The sequence below is a fragment of the Bombina bombina genome, chromosome 2 (genome assembly GCF_027579735.1).
Source record: "Bombina bombina isolate aBomBom1 chromosome 2, aBomBom1.pri, whole genome shotgun sequence".
NCBI lineage: Eukaryota > Metazoa > Chordata > Amphibia > Anura > Bombinatoridae > Bombina > Bombina bombina.
The window spans coordinates 1,243,442,492-1,243,458,493 of record NC_069500.1 but is presented as its reverse complement, the minus strand read 5'-3'; the positions used below and the strand labels follow the sequence as shown (position 1 = coordinate 1,243,458,493).

The window sequence follows — 16,002 nt, the reverse complement described above, 5'->3', positions numbered from 1 at the left end:
AGGCTTATCAGCTAGTTCTTTAAAAGGACAGATCTCTGCTCTGTCTATTCTTTTGCACAAGCGTCTGGCAGAAGTTCCAGACGTCCAGGCATTTTGTCAGGCTTTGGTTAGGATTAAGCCTGTGTTTAAAACTGTTGCTCCCCCGTGGAGATTAAACTTGGTTCTTAAAGTTCTTCAGGGAGTTCTGTTTGAACCCCTTCATTCCATTGATATTAAACTTTTATCTTGGAAAGTTCTCTTTTTGATGGCTATTTCCTCGGCTCGAAGAGTCTCTGAGTTATCTGCCTTACATTGTGATTCTCCTTATCTGATTTTTCATTCAGACAAGGTAGTTCTGCGTACCAAACCTGGGTTTTTACCTAAGGTGGTTTCTAACAGGAATATCAATCAAGAGATTGTTGTTCCATCATTGTGTCCTAATCCTTCTTCAAAGTAGGAACGTCTTTTGCATAATCTGGACGTAGTCCGTGCCTTGAAGTTTTACTTACAGGCTACTAAAGATTTTCGTCAAACATCTGCCCTGTTTGTCGTTTACTCTGGACAGAGGAGAGGTCAAAAAGCTTTGGCAACCTCTCTCTCCTTTTGGCTTCGGAGCATAATACGCTTAACCTATGAGACTGCTGGACAGCAGCCCCCTGAAAGGATTACAGCTCATTCTACTTGAGCTGTGGCTTCCACCTGGGCCTTTAAAAATGAGGCCTCTGTTGAACAGTTTTGCAAGGCTGCGACTTGGTCTTCGCTTCACACCTTTTCAAAATTTAACAAATTTGACACTTTTGCTTCTTCGGAGGCTGTTTTTGGGAGAAAAGTTCTACAGGCAGTGGTTCCTTCCGTTTAAGTTCCTTCCTTGTCCCTCCCATCATCCGTGTACTTTAGCTTTGGTATTGGTATCCCACAAGTAATGGATGATCCGTGGACTGGATACACTTAACAAGAGAAAACATAATTTATGCTTACCTGATAAATGTATTTCTCTTGTAGTGTATCCAGTCCACGGCCCGCCCTGTCCTTTTAAGGCAGGTCTAAATTTTAATTAAACTACAGTCACCACTGCACCCTATGGTTTCTCCTTTCTCGTCTTGTTTCGGTCGAATGACTGGATATGGCAGTGAGGGGAGGAGCTATATAGCAGCTCTGCTGTGGGTGATCCTCTTGCAACTTCATGTTGGGAAGGAGAATATCCCTCAAGTAATGGATGATCCGTGGACTGGATACACTACAAGAGAAATAAATTTATCAGGTAAGCATAAATTATGTTTTTTTCTAGTCCCAGAGCTGTCTCGCTTTCCTTGTAACCCTGGTAGTTTGGACAATACCGCTGTAAGGGTATGATCCATAACTGCCGCCATGTCTTGTAAAGTAAACGCCATGGGCGCGCTAGATGTACTTGGCGCCACTTGAGCGGGAGTCCCTTGATCGGGAGTCAAAGGTTCTGACACGTGGGGCGAGTTTGTCGGCATAACTTCCCCCTTGTCAATTTCCTCTGGTGATAAATCTTTTAAAGACAGAATATGATCTTTAGAACTTAAAGTAAAATCAGTACATTTGGTACACATTCTAAGAGGGGGTTCCACAATGGCTTCTAAACATAATGAACAAGGAGTTTCCTCTATGTCAGACATGTTTAAACAGACTAGCAATGAGACCAGCAAGCTTAGAAAACACTTTGATAAATGTAAACAAGCAAAAAATAAAAGCGGTACTGTGCCTTTAAGAGAAACAAATTTTGTCAGAAATTGAAAAACAGTGATAAAAAGCAGTACATCTTACGAAATTTTTACAGTGTGTATAATAGACTAACAGAGCATTGCACCCACTTGCAAATGGATGATTAACCCCTTAGTTTCAAAACCGGATCAAAAAAACGATATAAACGTTTTTTAACAGTCACAACAAACTGCCACAGCTCTGCTGTGGCCCTACCTGCCCATACAACGTCTTTTGAAGGCACAAAAACCCTTTGTAGAGGTCCTAAGTGTTCAGGGGACTCCTTCAGGGAAGCTGGAAGTCTCAAGCTGCAAAAACTACTGCACGATTTAGGCCTGAAATTAGGCCCCTCCCAACCTGTACTCACAGTGAGAGGGCCATAAAAAACTATCCCTAGGCAAAATCTAGCCAGCCATGTGGAAAAAACTGGGCCCCCATAAAGTTTTATCACCAATATGTAGAAAAAAACGTTTAAACACTTCCAGCAAACGTTATCTTATTTTCAGTAATGTGAGAAAGTAATAAGAATATTACCTTTTACAGCAAGCATGATACTAGTCGTTATTAAATCACTGTAATCAGGCTTACCTTAAATAAATCCGGTATTAACAGCATTTTCTAGCATATTCATTTCTCTAGAAAAATTTAAACTACACATACCTCATAGCAGGAGACCCTGCACGCCATTCCCCCAGCTAAAGTTACCTCATCTCTTCAGTTATGTGTGAGAACAGCAATGGATCTTAGTTACAACCTGCTAAGATCATCAAAAACCACAGGCAGACTCTTCTTCAACTTTCTGCCTGAGGCTAAAACAGTACAACTCCGGTACCATTTGAAAATAATAAACTTTTGATTGAAGATAAACTACATAAATTCACCACATCTCTCTAGCTACTTCTTATCTTGTTGAGAGCTGCAAAAGAATGACTGGTAGGTGGCAGTTAGGGGAGGAGCTATATAGACAGCTCTGCTGTGGGTGATCTTCTTGCAGCTTCCTGTTGAGAAGGAGAATATCCCACAAGTAATGGATGATCCGTGGACTGGATACACCTTACAAGAGAAAAGGTGTTAACTATGTATTTACTGTAAATATTTTGACATTCCAATGTTCTGTACATAGAATATGTTCTAAGTAGTTTTAAATAGATATTCCTATATATACACAAAACACAGAAGGGGACTGCACTCTCAGACTGGACTTGGTACACAACCTATGACCCTGCAACATGCACAGCGCTGGGTGTTTAATAGCACACACTGATAGCTGTACCGTCCCGAGTCCCAGGCTGTCGGCCTGCTGGACAGCTAGACTGCAGGTAAGTGCTTTTTGTCTTCTAGGTTCTGAGGACTGGCACTTTAAGAAGATTTATGCTGCAGTATATTTGGGACAGTTTTATTATAATTCATTAGGCTGGATTATTTCATGAGCAGGGTGCAGGCACTGATGTGGGAGATTAGGGGTTCATTTTTCTTTTCATATATGGAACTTTTAATCCACTGTGTCTTATTTTTGTTTTTTGTGGGCTTTTATTGGAAAGTTAGTTCAGTAAGCTAAAGTGCTGCTTTTTGAACATTTGTGTTTTCACATGCTGCTTGAGGCATATTGGGCCCCATCCGATATGCAGCGTCGCCCGCAGAAGCCGGCGACGCCAGATTTTGTGCGGGTTTGGTATCACATATACGGCGTAACATAGAAGTTACGCTCGTATATTTCTGCCTTCACTCGTAGTTTTTTACCCCATAGACTGATATAGAAAACACGCGCAATTTAGTATCCAATATACAGCTTAAGGATTTACGTGGCGAAAATGGAGAAATCTTACTCCATTTTCACCTCGCCACAAAATGCAGGCGTAGCAGGCCTTGCGCAGAGTATTGGAGCCCCGTAACTCCCTAAACTGGCTGCAAAATAAAACCTAACACCTAACGCATGCGCAATGTCTATCTACCTGTCAACCGCAATCCCCCACCGCAATACCTAATAAAGTGTTTAACCCCTAAACCGCTGCTCCCGGACCCCGCCGCCACCTACATTAAATGTATTACCCCCTAATCTGACCCCCCTACACTGCCGCCACCTATGTTAAATATATTAACCCCTAATCTGACCCCCCTACACCGCCGCAACCTATATTAAATATATTACCCCCTAATCTGACCCCCCTACACCGCAGCCACCTATATTAAATATATTACCCCCTAATCTGACCCCCCTACACCGCCGCCACCTATATTAAATATATTACCCCCTAATCTGACCCCCCTACACCGCCGCCACCTATATTAAATATATTACCCCCTAATCTGACCCCCCTACACCGCCGCCACCTACATTAAATATATTACCCCCTAATCTGACCCCCCTACACCGCCGCCACCTACATTAAATATATTACCCCCTAATCTGACCCCCCTACACCGCCGCCACCTACATTAAATATATTAACTTAAAATTCTTGTAATTTTTTTTATTTTTTTGTAATTTAGTGTTGTTGTTTTTTTATAATATAGTTTAGTTTATTTAATTGTATTTTAGTTTAGATAATTGTAGTTTATTTAATTAATTTATTGATAGTGTAGTGTTAGGTGTATTTGTAACTTAGGTTAGGATTTATTTTATAGGTAATTTTGTAATTATTTTAACTAGGTAGCTATTAAATAGTTATTAACTATTTAATAGCTATTGTACCTAGTTAAAATAAATACAAAGTTACCTGTAAAATAAAAATTATTAATTATATTGTAGCTATTTTAGGGTTTATTTTATAGGTAAGTATTTAGTTTTAAATAGGATTAATTTAGTTAATAATAATATTATTTAGATTTATTTAAATAATAATTAAGTTAGGGGGTGTTAGGGTTAGACTTAGGTTTAGGGGTTAATATATTTAATATAGGTGGCAGCGGTGTAGGGGGGTCAGATTAGGGATTAATATATTTAATATAGGTGGCGGCGGTGTAGGGGGGTCAGATTAGTGGTTAATATATTTAATATAGATGGCGGCGGTGTAGGGGGGTCAGATTAGGGGTAATACATTTAATATAGGTGGCGGCGGGGTCTGGGAGCGGCGGTTTAGTGGTTAATACTAGGATAGGTTTATTGCGGTGTGGGCTATGGTGGTTTAGGGGTTAATAATTAGGCTTATTGTGTTGTGGGGGGTTGTCGGTCTTGGGGTTAATACATTTATTGTTAGGAGTGAGAGGGGGGATTGCGGATAGAGGGGTATACGTGTCGGGCTATTTTTGGGAGGCATGTTAGACAGTTACGGGAGATTTAAAAGTTTAGTAAGTTTTTGTAGGCGACGGCAGTTTCTAAAGTGCCGTAAGTCACTGGCGACTCCAGAAATTTGTACTTACGCTTATTTCTGGACATTGCTAGTTTGTCCGACTTACGGCACTTTAGCAACTGCCGGCGGGGTATATTGGATACCCCGATGTGCAAGGTGAAACTACGGGGGCGGCGCGGGTTACCTCGCTTGCGCCGAAAAGTATGCCGTATATCGGATCGCACCCATTGTTTGTGACAACTAGCGTTTTTTACGGTTCATGTTTTTCGCTGTTTGTACCACTCTGGAGTATCAGTTAGCCTACTGGGAGGAGTTACCTTGTTGTTGAACGGTCTTTTAGCGGAGATAGGGAACGCACGCTTTTAGTGTGGCGCAATTTCCCTTCTCTGACGATCATGTGACTTCCGGCTCTCTGTAGTTTCGGAGCAGCGTCACAGCTTTCCTTCATTCTCCTGTGTTGGCTCGATATGCTGAAGGAGAATTCTGGCTGACGGTTTTTCAGTTTTCTGATATACTCCTGTGGAAATGGTAGGAGCACCTCAGGGGTGTAGAGGTCTTTAATGTTTTTGTCACAACTTGTCAATGTCTATTTAGCGTGTTATGCTACAGAAAAATAACGCTCTTGGAGATTAAAGGGATTTAAAGTGACAGTAGTAATTTTATTTATTTTTCTCTCTCCGTTAATTTTGGGAATTTTTACTGTGCTGTGGACATGGATCAATCTGCAGACCAGATAGACTGAGGACAATTTTGATTGTGATGTTTACTATGTTTGGAGGCACAAATTGTTTTGCACATGCAATTCTGTTCTTCTTGTTTAGCTAGAACCATAGAGTGTAAAAGTAAAATTTTGCCCACTAAGCCAAATGTCACTCAGGATGATGCTGTTCAGGCAATGCCACAGCTTTCTCTTCAAATGTCCCAAGCCTCTATGGCGTCACATGCAGTGCCCTGCAGTTCCTCTCAACATCCTGGAGGAATTTATTTGCCCGCAGAAATTGCTGCTCAGGTATCTTCTGCGGTATCTGCAGCATTATCTGCTTTTCCTATGTTAAAGGGAAACCGCAAGAGGAAAATTAGAGATTCAGATAGTAAGGTTACTGTTCCAAACACTGCTACTAAGTCTGATGAGGAGGATACGTCGGTAGCCTCTGAGGGTGAAATCTCAGATTCGGACAGTATAATTCCTTAATCTGATGCTGAAGTAGTAACCTTCAGATTTAAGCTTGAACACCTTTTGTGTATTGTTAAAGGAGGTTTTAGCTACTTTGGATGACTCCGATACTCCTGTCGTTGTCAACCCTAAGAAATCTAGTAAACTTAATACATACTATGATGTTCCTTCCACTATGGAAGTATTTCCTGTTCCAAACTGTGCCAGGAATGGGAGAAGCCAGGGATACTTTTTTCACTGTCTCTTGTCTTTAAAAAGATGTTTCCTGTTGCTGACTCCATTAAAGATTCATCTTATTGCTGCAAAGCGTTGTCTGATTCAATTTTAGTAGAGACTTCTTTGGAGGAGATCCAAGACAGAATTAAGGCTCTCAAGCTAGCCAATTCATTTATTTCTGATGCTACCATGCAATTTATTAAACTGGGAGCCAAGATATCTGGCTTCACTGTCCTAGCCTGCAGGGCATTGTGGCTAAAATCATTGTCAGCAGATGTTACCTGTAAGTCCAAGCTTCTGGCGCTTCCTTACAAGGGTAAGACCTTGTTTTGACCTGGTCTGGCAGAAATAATTTCTGATATTACTGGTGGAAATGGGTCTTTTCTACCACAAGACAAGAAGAATAGACCTAAATGACGTCAAATAAATTTTCATTCCTTTCGTAACTTCAAAGGAATGTCTTCCTCTTCCAAGCAGGAACAGTCCAAGTCTTCTTGGAAACCCACTAAGTCTTGGAACAAGGGGAAGCAATCTAAGAAACCTGCAGTTAAATCAGCATGAAGGGTTTGCCCCCGATCCGGGATCGGATCAAGTGGGGGGCAGGCTTTCTCTGTTTCATCAAGCTTGGATACGAGATGTCCCAGATCCCTGGGCTGTGGATATAGTATCTCAGGGTTAAAAAATAGAATTCAAAACGTTTCCTCCCAGGGGCAGGTTTCACCTCTCAAGATTATCTGCAGATAAAAAGAGAAGCATTCTTGAATTGCATTCGAGACTTTCTTCCCTGGGAGTGATAGTTACAGTAAGGGAACAGGGTCTAGGATTCTATTCAAATCTGTTTGTGGTTTCCAAAAAAGAGGGGATTTTTCGTCCTATTCTACACCTAAAGTGTCTTAACAAGTTTCTCAGGGTACCATCCTTCAAAATGGAAACCATTCGTTCCATTCTTCCTTTGGTCCAAGAGGATCAGTTCATGACACCCATAGATCTGAAGGATGCGTATCTTCATGTTCCCATCTACAGGGATCATCACAAGTTCCTGAGCTTTTGTAGACAAACACTTTCACTTGGCCTTGCCACAGCTGCCATAATTTTCTCAAAGGTTCTGGGGGCTCTCTTGGCAGTGATCAGGTCTCGGGGAATTGCAGTGGCGCCATACCTGGATGACATATTGGTCCAGGCGCCATCTTTTCAACAAGCAAACTCTCATACAGAGATCTTGTTGTCTTTTCTACATTCCCACGGATGGAAAGTGAATCTGGGAAAGAATTCCCTTGTTCCAGCTACAAGGGTAGGTTTCTTAGGGACCATAATAGATTCCCTATCTATGAAAATATTTCTGACAGAGGTCAGAAAATCCAAGATTCTTTCCTCTTGCCTCTCTCTTCAGTCTACTGTTCGGCCATCAGTGGCTCAATGTATGGAGTTAATTGATCTGATGGTCGCTTCCATGGACATCATTCCCTTTGCTCGATTCCATTTGAGAGATTATGCATGCTCAGACAATGGAATGGAGACCATTCGAATATGTCTCAGAGGATAGATCTAGATCAGTCAACAAGAGACTCTCCTAGTGGCTTTCTCAGGAGCATCTGTCTCAGGGCACATGCTTCTGGAGAACTTCCTGGGTAATTGTGTCCATGGACGCCAGCCTTCTGGGCTGGGGAGCAGTCTGGGATTTGCTAAAGGCACAGGGACTATGGATTCGGGAGGAGTCTGCTCTCCCCATAAATATCTTGGAGTTGAGAGCGATTTACAATGCTCTGATGGCTTGGCCTCAGTTGTCTTTAGCCCGGTTTATCAGGTTCAATTCAGATAACATCTCCTCAGTTGCATCTCTTTGGACCCTTAACCTTATTCTTAAAGTTTAGCAGCAGGCTCTGTTTGAGCCATTGCATTCCATAGATATTAAGTTGTTAACTTGGAAGGTTTTGTTTCTTATTGCTATCTCTTCTGCGCGGAGAGTCTCGGAACTCTCAGCTTTGCAGTGTGATTCGCCTTACCTTATTTTTTATGCGGATAAGGCGGTTCTTCGTACTAAGTTGGAGTGTCTTCCTAAAGTAGTTTTGGATAGAAATATTAATCAGGAAATTGTTGTTCCTTCTCTATGTCCTAATCCTTCTTCTCATAAGGAACATTTTTGCACAACTTGTATGTTGTGCGTGCTCTAAAGCTCTACCTACAAGCGACTAAGGATTTTCTCCAGTCCTCTGCCCTATTTGTTTCTCTGGAAAGTGTAAATGTTAGAAAGCTACTGCTACTTCTCTTTCCCTCTGGTTGAGAAGTATAATTTGTTTGGCTTATGAGACTGCTGGCCAGCAGCCTCTTGAGAGAATTACAGCTCATTCCACAAGGGCTGTCTCCTCTTCTTGCACTTTTGCACTTCTTGGAGCATATTTGCAAGGCTGCAACTTGGTCCTCTCTGCATACTTTTTCCAAATTTGATACTTTTGCCTTGGCTGAGGCCTCTTTTGGGAGAAAGGTTCTTCAAGCGGTGGTGCCTTCTGTTTAGGTCTGCCTGTCTTGTTTTTTCCCTCCCTAGTCATTTGTGTCCTCTAGCTTGGGTATTGGTTCCCACTAGTAATTGATGACGTTGTGGACTCTCCATATCTTAGAAAGGAAAAAAAAAATTATGCTTATCTGATAAATTTCTTTCTTTCCGGATATATAGAGTTCACAACCCCACCATTATTTTAAGACAGTTGTTTTTGACTAAACCTCAGGCACCTTTACACCTTTGTGTTATTCCTTTTTCCATTTTCCTTTTGGTCAAATTATTCGGAATTATGGGTAGGGGAGTGACACTTAACAGCTTTGCTGTGGTGCTCTTTGCCTCCTCCTGCTGGCCAGGAGTGATATTCCCACTAGTAATTGATGACGTTGTGGACTCTCCATATCCGGAAAAAAATAAATTTATCAGGTAAGCATAAATTTTGTTTTTTTATCTCTATGCAGCGTTCTGGATTTGAAGGAGAGACAACTACATTGCAAAATAATGCTCAAAAATAGCCCACAAATATTTTGTGATATTTCTCTTTATACCGGTGAGTTTTTAATCGTCAGGCCCTGGAAGAGCTGCTGTAAGGTGGTGATTTAGTTCAAGTGTATTCATCTATTTAAATGTGTCATGCAATTTAAAGCTTTGGCGGCATGGTATTGAATGGTAAGGCTTCACCAGTCACTAGTTAATTGTTGCTAGACCTTCAGAAGGCCACTATATGCCATTGTAGGATATATGTGAAAAAGGTTTGGTCAATGAAGGTCACTAGCTTTTCAATTCACAGAAACAAATGTTTTTTTCTGAAATTAAACTGACAAATCAGTCTTTGTTCAATCAAAATACTCATCTCAGTTCTAATAATTATATATTTGTCTTACAGTTCTTATATTTTCTCAGTTATATAGATGACCAATGTATATATATTTTTTTTTATTATTGCTTTAAAAGAAGATTAACTTTCTTCCTTAAGACACAGGGTTGCTGCAGGATTTCTCCCAAGGAATAATGGCAACTGAAAAACTCAATGATCTTGCTAAACAGCAACTTACAGAGCTGACTCATGCAATGAAGTGTAAGTATCTAGTGAATTGTCATACCGTTTATTAAATCTTATGTTGTAGCAGTTTTTAATTGATTTGGGACTAATATGCTCTGTTGTAAGCCTCTCTTTTCTTTATTCGTTTTTAAAATATTTTCAAATTCATACTAAAGGTTTGCAGTGTAAGTCTGTGTTTACTACTGTAAAGTTGATAACAGCACAAGCATATTGCTGTTGGTAAAGAGGTTAACAAGAAAAGTGGAAGTATTGGCGCTTACAGCTAGGATAGATCTATATTTATATGAAAATACGAATAAATAATACAAAATATATATATATATATATATATATATATGAGCAAGAGATAATAAAGATATATTAAGGGGCTTCTAAGAGATTGCTTAAAATGATACAGCACTCAAGAAAAGATATCAAGAATTTAATATTAGTAAATAAATAAATACAATTGATAAAGAACAATGTCTAAAATATCAAGCACAATTACAATATAAAATTTAAAGGGAAGGGGTATGCAGGGCAGTAAAACCTAACTCTAAAGACTAGCTCAAACAAGCAGATTACAATAGAGAGGTACAATGTCAAGCAGAACGATTCCCTATTCCTAAATACACACGTGGATAAGAGATGGCCTCAGTGATGTAAATATAGCACTCGATAATAAAACACTGAATAATAAAACACTTAATAATAAAACATTCAAATATAGAATCTGGACGTCCAGTATTAAAATAATAGGGATAAACGTCTAAAAGGGTTAAATATAAACAATGATCAGAATAAAAATGATCAGAGTAAATTGTCCCGTGAGAGCAAATATATATATAGGCTCAGTAAGCAACGATGGTATTGTATATCACCAGTATGTCTATTGGAGCTTAGTCTATTCACTTTATGCTCTCAAATGTAGTTGATCTTGCTCATCGAGTATTGGATCAAACTTACACACATTTGAGAGTGGTACCTTAAGCTTTGTTAAGAAGAGAGAAGGCAGCTGTCTGTAGTAGAGTGGATCGATCTTTTCTGTCTCTATTCAGTAGTCGGTCTGTATCCGATAACCGCCTCTTCAAAATCACAAGAGCAGTGTATCCAATAGCCAGCTTAGGCTTTGCTGGCGTCTTCTGTTTCTGCACGGCCGGTCACGTGATGTTGTGTCAGCTGTCAGGTAACGTGTAGCCGTATCAGCTGTTTTTACCGGTGTCCGTGCACTCTCTGCTTTCAGTGAAAGCTAAGTCGGTATATTCAGAATTGGTGTGTTGGAAGTTCCTCCTTCCAGGCTTACAGCTGAGGGTGAACTCTTCTTAATGGAAAGTAGCACCACTCCTCTTTTAGATAGAAATAGAGGGTGATGTGAATGTCTCAAGGTGGATGGTAGTAAACAACTTCAACGCGTTTCTCCCCTTCCTGGGGCTTTTTCAAGAAGTGACTTCTTGAAAAAGCCCCAGGAAGGGGAGAAACGCGTTGAAGTTGTTTACTACCATCCACCTTGAGACATTCACATCACCCTCTATTTCTATCTAAAAGAGGAGTGGTGCTACTTTCCATTAAGAAGAGTTCACCCTCAGCTGTAAGCCTGGAAGGAGGAACTTCCAACACACCAATTCTGAATATACCGACTTAGCTTTCACTGAAAGCAGAGAGTGCACGGACACCGGTAAAAACAGCTGATACGGCTACACGTTACCTGACAGCTGACACAACATCACGTGACCGGCCGTGCAGAAACAGAAGACGCCAGCAAAGCCTAAGCTGGCTATTGGATACACTGCTCTTGTGATTTTGAAGAGGCGGTTATCGGATACAGACCGACTACTGAATAGAGACAGAAAAGATCGATCCACTCTACTACAGACAGCTGCCTTCTCTCTTCTTAACAAAGCTTAAGGTACCACTCTCAAATGTGTGTAAGTTTGATCCAATACTCGATGAGCAAGATCAACTACATTTGAGAGCATAAAGTGAATAGACTAAGCTCCAATAGACATACTGGTGATATACAATACCATCGTTGCTTACTGAGCCTATATATATATTTGCTCTCACGGGACAATTTACTCTGATCATTTTTATTCTGATCATTGTTTATATTTAACCCTTTTAGACGTTTATCCCTATTATTTTAATACTGGACGTCCAGATTCTATATTTGAATGTTTTATTATTAAGTGTTTTATTATTCAGTGTTTTATTATCGAGTGCTATATTTACATCACTGAGGCCATCTCTTATCCACGTGTGTATTTAGGAATAGGGAATCGTTCTGCTTGACATTGTACCTCTCTATTGTAATCTGCTTGTTTGAGCTAGTCTTTAGAGTTAGGTTTTACTGCCCTGCATACCCCTTCCCTTTAAATTTTATATTGTAATTGTGCTTGATATTTTAGACATTGTTCTTTATCAATTGTATTTATTTATTTACTAATATTAAATTCTTGATATCTTTTCTTGAGTGCTGTATCATTTTAAGCAATCTCTTAGAAGCCCCTTAATATATCTTTATTATCTCTTGCTCATATATATATATATATATATATATATATATTTCTTTCATGTAATTAACAAGAGTCCATGAGCTAGTGACGTATGGGATATACATTCCTACCAGGAGGGGCAAAGTTTCCCAAACCTTAAAATGCCTATAAATACACCCCTCACCACACCCACAAATCAGTTTTACAAACTTTGCCTCCAAGGGAGGTGGTGAAGTAAGTTTGTGCTAGATTCTACGTTGATATGCGCTCTGCAGCAAGTTGGAGCCCGGTTTTCCTCTCAGCGTGCAGTGAATGTCAGAGGGATGTGAAGAGAGTATTGCCTATTGAATGCAGTGATCTCCTTCTACGGGGTCTATTTCATAAGGTTCTCTGTTATCGGTCGTAGAGATTCATCTCTTACCTCCCTTTTCAGATCGACGATATACTCTTATATTTACCATTTCCTCTACTGATTCTCGTTTCAGTACTGGTTTGGCTTTCTACAAACATGTAGATGAGTGTCCTGGGGTAAGTAAGTCTTATTTTCTGTGACACTCTAAGCTATGGTTGGGCACTTTATTTATAAAGTTCTAAATATATGTATTCAAACATTTATTTGCCTTGACTCAGAATGTTCAACTTTCCTTATTTCCAGACAGTCAGTTTCATATTTGGGATTATGCTTTAAATTATCATATTTTTTCTTACCTCAAAAATTTGACTTTTTTTCCTGTGGGCTGTTAGGTTCGCGGGGGCTGAAAATGCTTCATTTTATTGCGTCATTCTTGGCGCGGACTTTTTTGGCGCAAAAATTCTTTTCCGTTTCCGGCGTCATACGTGTCGCCGGAAGTTGCGTCATTTTTGACGTTATTTTGCGCCAAAAATGTCGGCGTTCCGGATGTGGCGTCATTTTTGGCGCCAAAAGCATTTAGGCGCCAAATAATGTGGGCGTCTTATTTGGCGCCAAAAAATATGGGCGTCGCTTTTGTCTCCACATTATTTCAGTCTCATTTTTCATTTGCTTCTGGTTGCTAGAAGCTTGATGTTTGGCATTTTTTTCCCATTCCTGAAACTGTCTTATAAGGAATTTGATCTATTTTGCTTTATATGTTGTTTTTTCTCTTACATATTGCAAGATGTCTCACGTTGCATCTGAGCCAGAAGATACTACAGGAAAACCACTGCCTGCTGGATCTACCAAAGCTAAGTGTATCTGCTGTAAACTTTTGGTAGCTATTCCTCCAGCTGTTGTTTGTAATAATTGTCATGACAAACTTGTTAAAGCAGATAATATTTCCTTTAGTGATGTACCATTGCCTGTTGCAGTTCCCTCAACATCTAAGGTGCAGAATGTTCCTGATAACATAAGAGATTTTGTTTCTGAATCCATAAAGAAGGCTTTGTCTGTTATTTCTCCTTCTAGTAAACGTAAAAAGTCTTTTAAATCTTCTCTCTCTACAGATGAATTTTTAAATGAACACCATCATTCTGATTCTTTGGACTCTTCTGGTTCAGAGGATTCTATCTCAGAGATTGATGCTGATAAATCTTCATATTTATTTAAGATGGAATTTATTCGCTCTTTACTTAAAGAAGTACTAATTGCTTTAGAAATAGAGGATTCTAGTCCTCTTGATACTAATTCTATACGTTTGGATAAGGTTTTTAAAGCTCCTGCGGTTATTCCAGAAGTCTTTCCTGTTCCTAATGCTATTTCTGCAGTAATTTCTAAGGAATGGGATAAATTGGGTAATTCATTTACTCCTTCTAAACGTTTTAAACAATTATATCCTGTTCCGCCTGACAGGTTAGAATTTTGGGACAAAATCCCTAAAGTTGATGGGGCTATTTCTACCCTTGCTAAACGTACTACCATTCCTACGTCAGATGGTACCTCGTTTAAGGATCCTTTAGATAGAAAAATTGAATCTTTTCTAAGAAAAGCTTATCTATGTTCAGGTAATCTTCTTAGACCTGCTATATCATTGGCTGATGTTGCTGCAGCTTCAACTTTTTGGTTGGAAACTCTAGCGCAACAAGTAACAAATCGTGATTCTCATGATATTATTATTCTTCTCCAGCATGCTAATAATTTCATCTGTGATGCCATTTTTGATATTATTAGAGTTGATGTTAGGTTTATGTCTCTGGCTATCTTAGCCAGAAGAGCTTTATGGCTTAAGACCTGGAATGCTGATATGGCTTCTAAATCAACTCTACTTTCCATTTCTTTCCAGGGAAACAAATTATTTGGTTCTCAGTTGGATTCTATTATTTCAACTGTTACTGGTGGGAAAGGAACTTTTTTACCACAGGATAAAAAGTCTAAAGGTAAAAACAGGGCTAACAATCGTTTTCGTTCCTTTCGTTTCAACAAAGAACAAAAGCCTGATCCTTCGTCCTCAGGAGCAGTTTCAGTTTGGAAACCATCTCCAGTCTGGAATAAATCCAAGCCTGCTAGAAAGGCAAAGCCTGCTTCTAAGTTCACATGAAGGTACGGCCCTCATTCCAGTTCAGCTGGTAGGGGGCAGGTTACGTTTTTTCAAAGAAATTTGGATCAATTCTGTTCACAATCTTTGGATTCAGAACATTGTTTCAGAAGGGTACAGAATTGGTTTCAAGATGAGACCTCCTGCAAAGAGATTTTTTTCTTTCCCATGTCCCAGTAAATCCAGTGAAAGCTCAAGCATTTCTGAATTGTGTTTCAGATCTAGAGTTGGCTGGAGTAATTATGCCAGTTCCAGTTCCGGAACAGGGGATGGGGTTTTATTCAAATCTCTTCATTGTACCAAAGAAGGAGAATTCCTTCAGACCAGTTCTGGATCTAAAATTATTGAATCGTTATGTAAGGATACCAACGTTCAAGATGGTAACTGTAAGGACTATATTGCCTTTTGTTCAGCAAGGGAATTATATGTCCACAATAGATTTACAGGATGCATATCTGCATATTCCGATTCATCCAGATCATTATCAGTTCCTGAGATTCTCTTTTCTAGACAAGCATTACCAATTTGTGGCTCTACCGTTTGGCCTTGCTACAGCTCCAAGAATTTTCACAAAGATTCTCGGTGCCCTTCTGTCTGTAATCAGAGAACAGGGTATTGTGGTATTTCCTTATTTGGACGATATCTTGGTACTTGCTCAGTCTTTACATTTAGCAGAGTCTCATACGAATCGACTTGTGTTGTTTCTTCAAGATCATGGTTGGAGGATCAATTTACCAAAAAGTTCTTTGATTCCTCAAACAAGGGTAACCTTTCTGGGTTTCCAGATAGATTCAGTGTCCATGACTCTGTCTTTAACAGACAAGAGACGTCTAAAATTGATTACAGCCTGTCGAAACCTTCAGTCTCAATCATTCCCTTCGGTAGCCTTATGCATGGAAATTCTAGGTCTTATGACTGCTGCATCGGACGCGATCCCCTTTGCTCGTTTTCACATGCGACCACTTCAGCTCTGTATGCTGAACCAATGGTGCAGGGATTACACGAAGATATATCAATTAATATCTTTAAAACCGATTGTTCGGCACTCTCTAACGTGGTGGACAGATCACCTTCGTTTAATTCAGGGGGCTTCTTTTG

The 16,002-nt window shown here is 39.8% G+C and overlaps 1 protein-coding gene across 1 annotated transcript in view; it reads left to right on the top strand.

Moving 5' to 3' along the window:
- The window catches only part of NSUN7 (NOP2/Sun RNA methyltransferase family member 7), a 340,200-nt gene that overhangs the window by 232,413 nt on the left and 91,785 nt on the right, over positions 1 to 16,002 (top strand). Inside the window, exon 8 of the mRNA XM_053704032.1 lies at positions 9,858 to 9,959. Coding sequence (XP_053560007.1) covers positions 9,858 to 9,959 — 102 coding nt within the window. The remainder of the gene's footprint in view (positions 1 to 9,857; positions 9,960 to 16,002) is intronic.